We start from the raw sequence: 14,280 nt of genomic DNA, 5'->3' as shown, positions 1-14,280 counted from the left end.
ATATGTTCAGGGGGGCAAAAATGCAGTCAAAGGAGGCTAAAAATAATAGGTAAGAAGAAGAAATCGAGCAAAAACAATAGGGACCTCCAGCGGTCGCTGGCTCGGTCCCTAATAATAATAGCAAAAATTAGGGGCTGTCCCTGAAAAGTCAGTGATTCAAAACATCAGTCAAGAAGACCCAGAGTTGACTTGCATTTTTCATTCTAAACTTGTTGTTTAGCTGCACGTTTGTACACAGAGCAACAGCATGGCAGGCTGTAAACTTTGTGGAGTTTAGCTCAAGGATGACTTCAACATGTTAGGAGGAGGATGGTGGAGAGAGCTGGGCAGCAGTAACAGGCGGTGAGTGTCAGAGTGACAACTCCTAGGTTATGATTGGATGTTACTACTCAGCTGATAGTCAGCTAACACAGGCATGTCTAAGTTAAATACTGCAGCACTGTAGTGAGATTAATTATCTTATTAGGTTTCATAAATCTTTGCTCAGTGGTGTGTAGATTTTTGTGAACACAAAGACACACTAAATTAACCCTGTGTAACACAATATGGACAGCTAAACTGTGTGAGTATGTTAGTTAATTACTTGATGGATGCCAACCTCATTGAGTCATATTTGTGTATTTTTGCAGGACGTCCCATGCCCGAGCCAAAGCAGAGGCTGCAGACCTGGCTGCACAGTCAGCCAGTCAGGATTCAGATATTGCCAGAGCTGTGGCCAGAGAGCTCTCCCCAACCTTCCATCAGCCAGGTACTGTACCAGCAGAAACATGTAGTAAACTGCAGCCTGTGATTCATGCGATCTATCATCATCTGGAAGGAGGGCTACATTTACACTGCCATATAACTAGGGCTGAAACTTTTACTTCCTTAACTTGAGGGAGTTGTTTCTTCTACATTGGATAATTGCTCACTATTTGTTTAAACCTACATTAGCTCTGCTCAAGCACTCTTATCTCTCTCCTTTAGCAACTTTAGTTCTGCTACTTACATTCAGCAGCTAGTTAGCTAAGCGGTTAGTGATGGCTTCTTTCTCTCACTTTCTCTCTCCTGCTCTTTGTTGCTAAGTGTCAAATGTTTAGCCATTCCTCTGCCTCCTTTAGTGATGGTACATGTAATGTAATGAAATGTAGTATGGCTGGGCGATTTGGACAAATATCGTCGATTGGCGTCCATCGTGGCTTTTTTTATTTTTTTATGATTTTTGGGGCAATTTTTGTTATGTTATTTTGCTAATTTAATGGTCTGCCTCCGGAAAATGAGAGCTGCACTGAGCCAAAGAACAAGTGAAAGGAAAAACAGCCGCAAACAGTGTATTTTCACATGTAACTGCTTTGAATTAAGGGTTTATTTCGATAAGTTTGACAACAGGGAATACAGTTACATATCAGCAATCGCAAAATGTTGGACTGACTGTGGCCGGTTGGAAAACTTTAATTCAACCCTAACATTTTGCTGTTTTTTTTCCATGCTGGATACGAGCCTTGAATTGGAAGCTCCACACGACGGAAGCTAAATTGTTGATAGCTGTACTTATCAAGACTGCAGGAGCCGCTCTTATGATTTGGCTGCTCTTTCTACTTTTTAGAAAGAAATACAGTAGTTTCTGAGCTTTTTAACCAAGGTGGAGGTAGGTTAAGGTAACCTTGTTGTTAAGAACGATAGTGGAGAACTGTCTGGGGTCTGTTGCTGCTGAGGCAGTCCAATGTCTAGTTGCATAGAGTGCCCAGTTCCACAGGGGGAGATTGTGTTGATGCTGAGCAGAAATCAACAAACAGCATTCTGACATAGGTGTAGGTGCTATGGTATACACAGTGGGACCATTTGTTGGTACAACAGTAGTTTAAAGGGCCACCAAACTGGTGGTGCAATTAATTAACTTTGTCCATCAAACTTTGATAATTTAAACTTAAGATAATAATTAATAACTTCAATTAATATTAAAGTTCCTCAGGGCACCACCCTTTAAATAAGGGAACCGATAATCGATCAAGCCAATAATTGATTGATTCAGTCTCATAAATTACACTAAACTACCAATTTACAGATCAGAATAAAAATGAAATAAATAATTACAACCAAAATCACTATTTACTAATAGTAAAGTGGAAGGATTTGGAGTTGCCGGTGTGCTGTGTAACATTGGCTGAACTACCATCTTGGTCATCCAGTCTTTCAGAGCTATGCTTTTCCCCATTTGACATATACATATATCTAAGTGAGGTGTAAATTTCCATTATTGAGTATTTAAATTACTTCGACAAAAACATTGAAACACACGCGGAAACTCCTCACATCCACTTAATACACAGTGCAGCAACGCTCTCTACAGCATGGCAGGATTCAGTCACACAACTAGTGGGCCTACGTGATCACATGACGTGATCACGTGAACTCTCGCTAGCATCCTCCTTGCAAAAGTTTAGCAGCGCGTAGTGATGGTAGAGAGAAAATGCAAGCATCTCCAGTCCCTGAAGCTACCGGTACTTCAGATGATTTAGTGCCGAGACCTGGGTCCTATGGGCTTCAGCGTTCAGAGCGCTAAGTGCCTTCAGCAGTAAAAAGATGTCAGCGAAGACGATTTTTTTTTAGCGCAGCGCTCAGAGTGCTTCGAGTTGAAATCTGTTCAACTTTTTACACCGCTGGGCGCTCGGAAAATGAGTTTTTGAGCGCTCTCAGGGCTGTAAACGCATTTGGTGGACACAAGTCCTAACTGAGACAATTCTAATCACATTTAAAAGGATATCAACTGATTATCGTTATCGCCAAAATCCCCAAAAATATTGAGATATTATTTTTTGCCCATATCGCCCACCCCTACTGGCTGCACAGGTTTCTTGATTTGTCACAATGTTGCCTTGTTCCCAATCTCAGAAATTACTTTGACGAGTACAGTATTAACATAACTGATACACATGATGGACAAAACTACCAAAACAAGACCCAAGTTGTAATAAACTCGAATTATCCCTTAATGCTGGATATTTACCCTTCATACCTAACATGCTTTAGTTATTTTTCAGTAGGCATATTGTTTTCTTAACTTTTGTGTTATTTCAGGCCCTGACTACATACGGCAGAAGTATAATGAGCCAGTAGAGATGAAAGAAGTTCCTGTGGAAGAGAAAAAGGAGAAATCTCCATCAGGGAGCCCTCATTTCTACCGGAAAGGCACAACACCAACCCAGTCTCCATCTCAGAGCCCAGGTCCCAGCCCCACTCCTTCACCCACTGCTTCTAAAAATACCTTTTTCAGCAGTAAAACTCCTGCCACTCTTGCTACTGCAAGGAAAGAGAACAGAACCCCAACAGCTGAGTCTTTGACAGCAGGTAAGCAACTTGGGTTATTGTTAATCTAACCGGGGGCGGGTGTGGCTCAGAGGCAGAGAGTGTTGTCCACTAATCAGACTGTAGTTGGTTTGATCCCTCTTCCATGTCAAAGTGTCCTTGAGCAAGATACTGAACCCCAAATTGCTCCTTAGACTTAGACTTCTCTTTATTGATCCTCCCCCAAGGAAATTGAATTTCCAGCAACTTACAAAACAGTGTAGAAAAATAAAGAGGTATAAAAAAAAATACAGTACAAGATAAACAATAAACTCTTTGCTAGATATAGAAAGTAGACAATAAACAGTAAACAATAAACTCTTAGCTAGAGATAAGAATAAAAATAAAATAAGATAAAATTCACAACATGCCTTTTCAACTCAACTCAGAGATTGTTGAAGGAAGGTGCAAATTGGAGAGTAGTATGTGAAGACATGGACATTTTTGAGGGGGAAATAGACTTTTTTTTCGTCGCAAAGGCATTATCTCCGTGATCGATTATTCTGGGCTTTCGGTGAAGCGAGCGGTGGAAAAACAGGTAGGCGACAGTACTGTTTTGTACGGTTTCTGCACTACGTATGAGTTGAGAAGGCATGTTGTTGTCACGTAAGGGCCCTGATCATGTTGCACAGACATTTTAATTGCATGTTGTGTCTGTTAAGAAGAGCAAAAGACACTCTTTAGGATATGCCCCCAAGAAGTGTATTATAACTAACTGGGAGCTCTGGCCATTAGCTGCAGGATCTCCAGTTTGCTAGCACCGGTTTTGGTCGTTCTTTTTCCTATCGACAGTACTCTGTGACCTCTAGTGATCAAGACTAGGGTAAAAATCTGCCAAAGTTCCCCTTTAAGTGGTGGATCAAGTTATTGCACAAAAAAAATATGTAAGAAGAGTGTCCAGGTATGTATGAGTAGATTATTATTATTGCACAGTTATTGCACAGTGAGTGGCTACCACTCCTTCCCTTCTGTCCTCTTTACCCTATTTACTCCTCCCCCCGAGTGAGGAGTTGTAGAGTGTGATGGCACCAGGGACAAAGGAGTTCTTGAGCCTGTTGGTCCTACACTTGGGAAGGAGCAGCCTTTCACTGAACAGGCTCCTCTGGTTGCTGATGACGGTGTGCAGGGGGTGGCGGACATTGTCACTAATGTCCAGCAGTTTGTCCAGTGTCCTCCTCTCTGCCACCGTCACCAGTGAGTCCAGCTTCATGCCGACCACAGAGCCGGCCTGCCTGATCAATTTATCCAGTCTGGAGGTGTCCTTCTTGGATATGCTGCCCCCCCAGCACACAACAGTGTAGAAGAGGACACTGGTAACCACAGACCAACAAAACATCCACAGCAGTTTGCTGCAGATGTTGAAGCATCACAATCTCCTCAGGAAGTACAACCTGCTTTGTGTCTTCCAGTACAGGTGACTGGTGTGTGTTGTCCAGTCTAGTTTTTATTATCCAGCCACAGCCCGAGGTATTTGTATGATTCCACAGCCTCCACCTCAGCTCCCTCTAGCAGGACTGGTCGCGCACTTGGTCTGGACCTCCCAAAGTAAATGACCAGCTCCTTCGTCTTAGAGGTGTTGAGCTGTAGGTGGTTAGTGTGAGACCAGAGAGCAAAGTCCCCCACCAGACTCCGATACTCCTCCTCTCTGTCACCCCTGATACACCCAACAATGGCTGTGTCATCAGCGTACTTCTGTATGTGACACAGCTCCGAGTTGTAACAGAAGTCCGAGGTGTACAGGGTGAAGAGAAGAGGGGCCCTGGGGGGCCCCAGTGCTGCTGACCACAGTGTCAGACGTGGTGTTCTTCAGCCTGACGTACTGTGGCCTGTCAGTGAGGTAATCCTTGATCCAGTCCACCAGATAGAAATCCACTCCCATCCTTTTCAGTTTGTCCTGAAGTATAGGGGGCTGGATGGTGTTAAAGGCACGGTCGGAAGTCATTCAGCTCGCTGGGCCTGTTCTTCTTCGGAACCGGAACAATGCAGGATGTCTTCCAGAGGGTGGGCACTCTCCCTAGCTGCAGGCTAAGGTTGAAGATCCGTTGTAGTGATTCCCCCAGTTCTGCAGCGCAGGTCTTCAGTAGTCTCGGACACACTTTGTCCGGGCCTGCTGCTTTCCTGAGCTGGAGCTTCCTCAGCTGTCCTCTGACCTGGTCTGTGGTGATGTGAGGCGGGGATTGTGTTGAGGTGGGGGAGGAAGAGGGGGGCGTTGTGGTGTCAGGGGGGAGGTGTGTAGAGGGAAGAAGGAGAGATGGCTGTGGTGAGGAGGAGGGGGGTGTTGTGGTGTCAGGGGGGAGGTGTGTAGCGGGAAGAAGGAGAGATGGCTGCGGTGAGGGTGGGGTTGGGGGGGGACAAGGGCCGGTTAAACCTGTTGAAGAAGTCATTCAGCTCGTTCGCCCTCTCCAGCTACAGGGGGGACTGTAGCTCTGATCTTTGTGTTGTGACCTGTGATGGTCCTCACACCTTCCCAGACCTCCCTCATGTTGTTCTCCTTCAGCTTCTGCTCCACCTTTCGCCTGTAGCTGTCCTTGACTTCCCTCACGCAGTGTTTCACCTCCTGCTGTGCTGCCTTCATGGCCTCCCTGTCCCTGCTCCTGAAGGCAGCCTTCTTCTTGTTGAGGACAGCCTTGACTTCCAGCGTTACCCATGGCTTGTTATTAGGGTAGCAGCGGACAGTCTTCACAGGGGAGACCACATCTGCACAGAAGTTCAGGTAATCTGTCAGACAATGTGTCATCCCCTCTATGTCCTCACCATGCGGGTTGATCAGCACATCCCAGACTGTGGTGTTGTAACAGTCTCTCAGGGCACTTTCCATCTCAGGGGACCACCTCCTTATGGTGCGAGTTGTCACCGGCTGCTTTTGGACCAGGGGGGTGTACAGTTGGTGTGTTTCTGCCATCACTGAGTGTATGAAAGAGCGAATGTGGCATGTAGTGTAAAAGCACTTTGAGTGGTCGGAAGACTAGAAAGTAGCTATACAAGTACAGATCCATTTACCACGTCTTTTTTATTTCCCTCATCAGCAAATGCAAATGACAGTCAGTCTATCAGAGCAAGGCTTTCCCTTTCTCGCTCTCTGGTACCTGTCCTGGTGGCTGCATTTTTTTAGTCAGCTGTAGGGAGGAGAGAGGTTTGCTGCAGACAGAAAAAGGAGTTGGAGTAATCTAGGTGAGATGAAATAAAAGCATGAATATTTCCAGATTTTTGGTTAAAAGAAATGGCTTTATTTTGCAGATTTTCCTACGTTGAAAGAAGCATGCCTGTGTTACAGATTTGATGTGGCTGTTCAATGAGAGGTTGCTGTCAAATAGAACACCAAGTTTTCTAAAATGTGAAGTAATAAAATTGGAGTATGAACCTAGCATGTTTCTAATTTCAGTGTTGGATGAGCCAGTGCCAAAAAGCAGAATCTCTGTCTTTTTTTAGTTTAGTTGAAAGACGTTTTGGGCCATTTATTTGTGGATGTCCTTCAAACAGCAGTGATGCTGTTTATAAGAGAATTCATTTAATTAATGTATTGGGGTCACAACTGAGTCGTCTGCATAAATATTATGAGATAATAATGGCAGCATGTAAATGGTAAATAAAATTGGGCCAAGCACTGAACCCTGAGGAAGCCCACAATGCAGCGTAGAGGTTGAAGACCTGGATTCTGGAGTATGACTGACTGGAGCTAGTGTGCTGGCTCTGAAATAATGTCTTGTCCTCTCTGTATGTTAGCTGCACAGCAGCAACTTTAGCAACTGTTTGCAAACCCACAACATTGCTAATGTTAGTTACATTACTTGCTGTGTGGTTGTTTGCACTATAAGGTAATTGATATGTTATTGGGTTTCTCCAGAAGCGCTTTACCACCTTTAATTGTCAGGTTGCTCACTGTCACTCTCTTGTAATGTAGAACCAATATATGTGTTGGTTCTTTGGTTAACTATTTTTCTTCTCCTTTCTTGTATTCGGCAGGCATAACAAAGGCAGCATCAAAACTTTCTCTCAAACAGGAACTGAGACAACAGGAAGCTCTTCCAGCAGTCAAACCAGCTGTTACCACAACAGTCAGCAGTTACCCCAGCAATGGGCAGATTCACTCCCAGTACCACGGTTATTATGTAAAGGCAGACACCAAGATTCCACCACCGGAAGAACCAATTGGTGTGGAGGACGACCTTCACCCATCAAGCCTTGCACGCCTGCCGCCACCTGCCAAACAGATTTGGGTGCCAGCACCAAAATTCCTGCCAGCTCCTAGCCCATCACCAGTTCTACCAAAAGAGAGCACCAAAGCACCAGAGCCTCCCAAGCCAAAACGACAGGACAACCAAACAACAACCAAACCAAAGAGCCTCACTGAAACCAAGAAAGTTAGTGTGGAAATAGCTTCTGAAATTGTAGAAGAGAAGTCGGTGAGTTAGATCAAGTTACCATACATGATTTTGATTCTAACTTGCAGCTTTGAGTGATGTATGCTGAGCCCCAGCTGAAATTAAATCCACAGTCCTAGTAATGTTAATGCCAGTAGCCTCCAGCTTGTTCTTTAGAGGGTAAAGGTGCATTAGTGGTCTTCAGCGATCCATAAGGTTTTGCCCAAACTCAAAACTACTACTAAATTGTACTACCGGGAACAAAACCAGTCTATTATTTAAAAGTCATTAATGTAACATTAATAGCCTTCTCCCCTGTGCCTGGCCATGATGCATACTCCTTGCCCAGAAAGTACATCCAGGTTTTCGGTTACTCCTGTCTTGCTGATTAAAACAGCATGGCTAATCTACTCGTTATTTCATCTTAGAAGTCCCCTTGCTGTGACAGATCACAAATGTGAATTGTTAGAATCAGCTTTGTAGTTTTGTTGCACGTAGCATAGTAAAGATAACTTTGACTGTTTGCCCTTTTGACCTGTAATAACAATTGCTTGTTTGTTGCCACAGCTGACATTAACACAACTAATTTGCTATCATCTGTGCTCCCTGAGACGAATCTGATCTCTGATCCTTCACCTTCTAAGCCAAGACATATACACACACACACACACACACACACACACACACACACACACACACACACACAGTACTTCCATCATGATCAGTGCTGCCTGGTCATGTCCAGGTATTCTCAGATCCACTTGGGTATTACACATAATGTTAAACAGTTAAACAGTTAAACATTACCTGTGGTAATGGAACAGGACCCAATTTTGACGTGACCATAATTGTACTACACTGTAAACCCGGATAAGTTGAGTTTACTTAAAAAATTTGAGGAAACCGGTTGCCTTAAAAATTAAGTAATGTTTGATGAAAACTTGAGTGAATTTAACTTAAAAACATGAGTACTGAAATTGTTATTTTAAGTTCAATGCACTAACCTCCAAGTTGATTTAACTTAAAATCATTTGTAGTATAAATGTATTCGCTCATTTATTCCACTTAAAATTTAAAGCTTAATGCACTTATCTCCAAGTTGATTTAACTTAAAATCATTTGTAGTATAAATGTATTCGCTCATTTATTCCACTTAAAATTTAAAGCTTAATGCACTTATCTCCAAGTTGATTTAACTTAAAATCGTTTGTAACATAAATTTTGTTGCTCATTTATTCCACTTAAAATTTAAAGCCCAATGCACTAACCTCAAATGTTGATTTCACTTGAAATCACTTGTATTGTTAATTGCTTTACCCAATTACTCCACCTAGTATCTTAAGAGTAAAAAACAAAATTCTATTTCATTAAACTGTTTTAAACAGGAAATTCGAAATTAAGAAAATAAAAAGCAAACCACAAAAGTACATTCTTTTCATGTTTTATTTTAACTTGGGGCACAGGAAACATTTTTGTTGTAGGTTGGCCAGCTCCTCCATGACCACAACCCCCTCCAACACGATGCCTACTCTGGATGGGTTGAGATGAGGATATTTTCGTCAATGCAGAGGATTCCCACTGGCATCTGACTGTACAAGTCCTTGTCACTTGGGTCCTGACAGAAGGAAACAGACAAGGAGAATAAATATAACTTCTCAAACTGACAAAACACAACAAAGTTAGCCGTTAGCAACTAGTAAACACGGCTTCCTCTGCCTCCTACGTCACATCCGCCTTCTTCGCTTGGTAAAGTAGTGGCGAATCGCTACTTTGCAGCGGAAGATGTCAGCCTCCGTGTAGGGGGACCCGCGGTATATGTACATAAAAAGGCGAAATCTAAAGTAATAAAAATGTAACGACTCGTTTCATAGGGTGACTATATAGCACTAACAACATAGTTGTATGTATTATATTACATTTCTGTTAATAAATCACCATTAATATTACACACTGGACCTTTTAATCGCTAAAAAAACAATGCACCTGCATCATTTACAATAAATGTAGTTACTTGGAGGGAAGGTTTTGAAGAATTCAGAGGGATCATCCCCCAAGATGACTGGCAGTCCCCGAAGACAAAGGCACCTTATGTCTTTTGGCTCCATGGTCTGGAAGATAGTGGTCATAACTAAATACACTCACATATAGTTATGAAATAGATTCCATGACTTCCCCACAGTTTTTAATTACTTTTAGGGCTGTCAAAGTAACATGTTAATTTCAATTAATTATAGAAAAAATAACGCAGATTAATCAGACTGCATCCATGAGGAGAATCAGGAAACTTCAGCTCACTCTCCAGCACAGTAGGTGGAAAGAGAAAAACAAAAAAAACAAAATAAAATAAGTTGAAAATATTTAACTGCTGTAAACTGCAATTTCTATTAGCTTCCGAGCTAACGGGTCTCTAGCAAGTGGAAATATCCATATTACTGGTTAAAACAACGTTTTTACAGTTCACAAACAGCCACTGCAGCCAAATCTATGGACTATGGAGAGAGAAAATGTCTTTTTAACTGGTTAAAATTTTGTTGTTTTCTCTACTCTGGAGCTAAAATGTGACGAACATTAGCATATAATCTTAGCTGGTTAAAACAACATTTTTCAGCCAACTAAGACACAGTGCCAACTTTAAAATCAAATATTAAAACACAGTGTGGTCGCTCACTCACCAGATTCAGTCGTCCTGTCGCAGGACACATCGACTTGATAGGCTAACCAGGGCGCAACAGGTGAACACAAATACGGGAGAAGTAACGGAAATGCTGCATTCAAGTGCTGCCAGAATAATCGGACAAATTATTTCAAACTTCAAATTAATATAACCTATACATTTTGCTTAGATGTAACGTATAATACAATATTTAAGTTAATTGCTGTCCATGTAGAGTGACTATAGCACAAACCCTGATAACAAGTCAATATTTTGTGGTTTTAGGGAATGTAGGTTACTCATGCAGCAATAAGTCTGGGACAAAATAAAGCTTCAGACCGTCTCAGCACGTTTGATAACGTGAATCTCCACTGGTATGCAATCAATGTCTTTTTAACACTCTGAAAAATATTAAAATACAACACATTTGTTTTGTAGCATCCATGTTGTTCCCACATTATTTCCCACAGAGTCAGAAAAATTACTTCCCAACTCAGGAATGCCAAAACTTCCAATACAAATGAATGCAGCACTAATCATCAAGATTCAAATTCTGTTGTGACAGGAAATAAAGAGGTGTGGTCATGACCTAAACTTATGAATTCCAGCCCATTAAACTTAAAAATTATTCACACATTATATTCCTGTCAAATATAAGTATATTCTACTTCTAATTAGTAGAATATACTTACATTTGATAGTAATGCAATCAAACTTAAATTGATTAATTACATTGTACTTGATTGTTTGATTAGATATGAAATCCGGGCTAACAGTGTAGTCCCCAGTCTGGTTGTACAGTTTGGGTGAGCCTGGGAAGACCTCTAAGATCCACTACTCACTGAAATCACCTAGTGTAAAGTCTGATTAGTTTACATCTATACTCTGGACATAAGCTCCTACTTGTGACTGTTCTTGGCTTGACTTTGTCCAACAAGCTTTTTGGCAGCTCATCAGATGCAGGCAACTTTTTTGACCAGTCAGGTTACAACACTGAACTGCTCGACATCTACAATGCTGTGAGTGAATGACCCTGCAGGTGGTCTCCTCAAAGTCACCTTTGTAGTTCAGGAAAGTTAATTTGGCTTTGGATTCCAACAGCCTGACAATTGAGTCCTGATCCAAGTTCCACCTTTGGTACATCCTTCAGAGAACAAAGGCTGAACAAGAGATTACCCGGGCCCATCAGTAAAGCAGTGAGTTAGTGCCCTGGTGTAAATGACTTTGCCAAGTTGGGCGTATTCTTAATCACATTCTCCTTAAGGCCACCTGAGAGTACCATGTCCCATGTCTTTGAACAGACCGAACCTTTGCCCTTTGCCTTGTACAATGCCCTACGTACCATAATAGCTCCCTTCTACTTTGAAGAGATAACCAGGCCAACTGGAACATACAGGCCTAATACTTGGCTGAGCAGTTCTTCTTGTTAGGGGCTTTTTTGTCTGAGTTCTGATTTGCTCTTGCAGCATCTTAACCAAGTCGTATCTTTTTCTTTCTCTTCGAGAAATTGATTGCAATAAGGGATAGTACAACACACACAACGTACAGCACAACACAGGTCTGATTTGCCATTTTGCCCACAAATGCCCTTTGTTTTAAAGCCAGTTGGACTGATTGATGAAATAATGGCAGGTATGCCTGACCAGTCAGAGGGGAGGGCGGTACCTGGAACAGGGTACACATAGAAGAGGCAGAGGCAAAACAAAGCAATATACTTGTAACACAGAGAAACACATCTACATGCAGAATGAGGAGCTGCCTTGGAGTCTTGCTAGAGGTATCTTTGCAGGTGCACTTCTCAGTCTTTCACCAAAACTTTGTTTTACGTCTTCTTCATTTCTCCCAGAGACATGTATACTCAGCCCGGAAAATGTAAAAAACCACGTGAATCTTGTTGAGGATATCTTGGCCCGCATGCTGCACTGCTACAATCCCGTCTCTACAAATCTAAAAAGTCCAGATAAGTGGTTGATGTACATGACTTCTGGAACGGTGGAATTTGGTCTAGGAACCAACCAGTGAGCTCCTCATATTTTACAGCAGCTGTCCTGACTGACTTTACAAAATGTGTCTTGGACACTTTTTATCATCACCATTGCCAAAAATCATCAGATTTACAAATTGATTTATAATAGACAGTAGATACAAAATAAAGACATTGAACACATCAACACTAAAGAGTTAAATTATCACAAGTAAATGGGCTTCTGACCATCCGTGGCATAAAGCTAGGGCTAACCCAAACTGGCGGCAGCAGTGATCTTCGCCAGGGAAACAGTCTCTCAAATTATTTTAAAGTTCAGTCTTACTATTAGGGCTTCCCCGGACTAAATTAAGGGATTATGGGAGAAGGACAGAGACAGAGACAAAGTTGCACAGCAACAACAGTAGCAGACAGCTATACTAATAGAAATGACTGATGGATGGATGGATGGATGGATGGATGGATGGCTGGATAGATATACTTTATTGATCCCAAGCTGGGAAATTGCAGTGTAGCAGCAGCATTACACACAGTAACAACACACAGACATATCAAAAAAGCAATATAAAATGCAATATAAAAAATGTATAATTTTTTTTTATAAATAAGCGGTCTAATTGTAGTGCAAAGTAAAAATATAAGGTGCAGTGGACAGATTATGTAAAAACATATAAGGTGCTTGGAGACTGTATTGTTATGAACAGAGTTTTAGCTGTCATTGTACAGTGTGATGGCATGTGGCAGGAAAGATTTCCTGTATCTGTCCCTTCGACAGCAGCCTGTGAGAAAAGGTGCTCAGCTGTCTGACCACTGTGTGATGGAGAGGGTGCTGATCATTGTCTATGACGGATAACAGTTTATTCAGCGTTATCCTCTCCACCACCAACGACTCAAAAGACTCCAGCCTGAGACCAAGTACAGAGCCAGCCTTCTTGATGATTTTATCAAGTCTGTTGGTGTCGCTGGCTCTGATGCTGCTGCCCCAACACACAGCAGTAAAGAAAATGGCGCTGGCAACAACAGACGGGTAGAAAATCTCCAACATCTTGCTGCACACGTTGAAGGATCTCATCTTCCTTAGGAAATAGAGTCTGCTCATCCCCTTCTTGTACACCGCCTCGGTGTTAGATTTCCAGTCCAGTTTGTTGTCGATCACTACTCCCAAGTATTTGTAGTCCTCCACCTCCTCCACCACCTCCTCCCTGATCCGTAGGGCTGTGAAGGCATCCTCTTCTTCCTACCGAAGTCGATCACCATCTCTCTGGTCTTGTTGACATTCAGCCTCAGGTGATTCTGTTAGGACCACTCTACAAAGTTGTCTACCAGTGTCCTGTACTCACCCTCATCTCCCTCCCTTATATACCCGACAACAGCTGATTCGTCAGAAAACTTCTGCAGGTGACATGACTCAGAGTTGTACTGAAAGTCAGTGGTGTATAAGGTGAAGAGGAAGGGAAAAAGCACAGTTCCCTGTGGAGCTCCTGTATCACTGACCACCACGTCAGACAGGACACTGCCCAGACGGACAAACTGTGGCCTGCCTGTCAAGTAGTCAGTAATCCAGGAGATCATAGTGTCGTCAACACCCACCACCCGCAGCTTCTCACCCATTAGCAGAGGCTGAATGGTAACGTCTTAATTGACTTATTGGGGCAGCCTGATAATAAGGAGTTGCAGTAATCCAACCTAGAAGTAACAAATGCATGAACTAGTTTTTCTGCATTTGTCTGTGACAAGATGTGTCTGATTTTTGCAATGTTACGCAAGTGAAAAAAGGCAGTCCTACAGGTTTGCTTTATGTGGGAGTTAAAGGATATATCCTCACCAAAGATAACTCCAAGGTTCCTGACAGTGGTGCTGGAGTCCAAGGTAATAACTATATCTTTACTTTGTCTGAGTTTAACAGAAAATTGCAGCTCATCCAGGTTTTTATGTCCTTAAGACATGCTTGTAATTTA

General features: G+C 42.4%; 1 protein-coding gene and 1 long non-coding RNA gene across 3 annotated transcripts in view; both read left to right on the top strand.

Moving 5' to 3' along the window:
• LOC127370350 (uncharacterized) overlaps positions 1-14,280 on the top strand; it is an 82,239-nt gene that overhangs the window by 34,843 nt on the left and 33,116 nt on the right. The gene's annotated exons all lie outside the window — the stretch shown is intronic.
• The window catches only part of jph1b (junctophilin 1b), a 53,797-nt gene that overhangs the window by 22,414 nt on the left and 17,103 nt on the right, over positions 1-14,280 (top strand). The window contains exons 3-5 of one of the 2 annotated variants that reach the window (XM_051411533.1): positions 630-748; positions 3,058-3,327; positions 7,288-7,685. In XM_051411533.1, the coding sequence (XP_051267493.1) occupies positions 630-748; positions 3,058-3,327; positions 7,288-7,685 (787 nt within the window). Of the gene's footprint in view, positions 1-629; positions 749-3,057; positions 3,328-7,287; positions 7,728-14,280 lie in introns of both variants that reach the window. The other variant, XM_051411527.1, reaches the window with a different exon arrangement.

This window comes from Dicentrarchus labrax, unplaced genomic scaffold (assembly GCF_905237075.1).
Source record: "Dicentrarchus labrax unplaced genomic scaffold, dlabrax2021, whole genome shotgun sequence".
Taxonomy (NCBI): Eukaryota; Metazoa; Chordata; class Actinopteri; family Moronidae; genus Dicentrarchus; species Dicentrarchus labrax.
The sequence above is the reverse complement of the archived record's forward strand: the minus strand, read 5'-3'. Positions and strand labels throughout refer to the sequence as shown.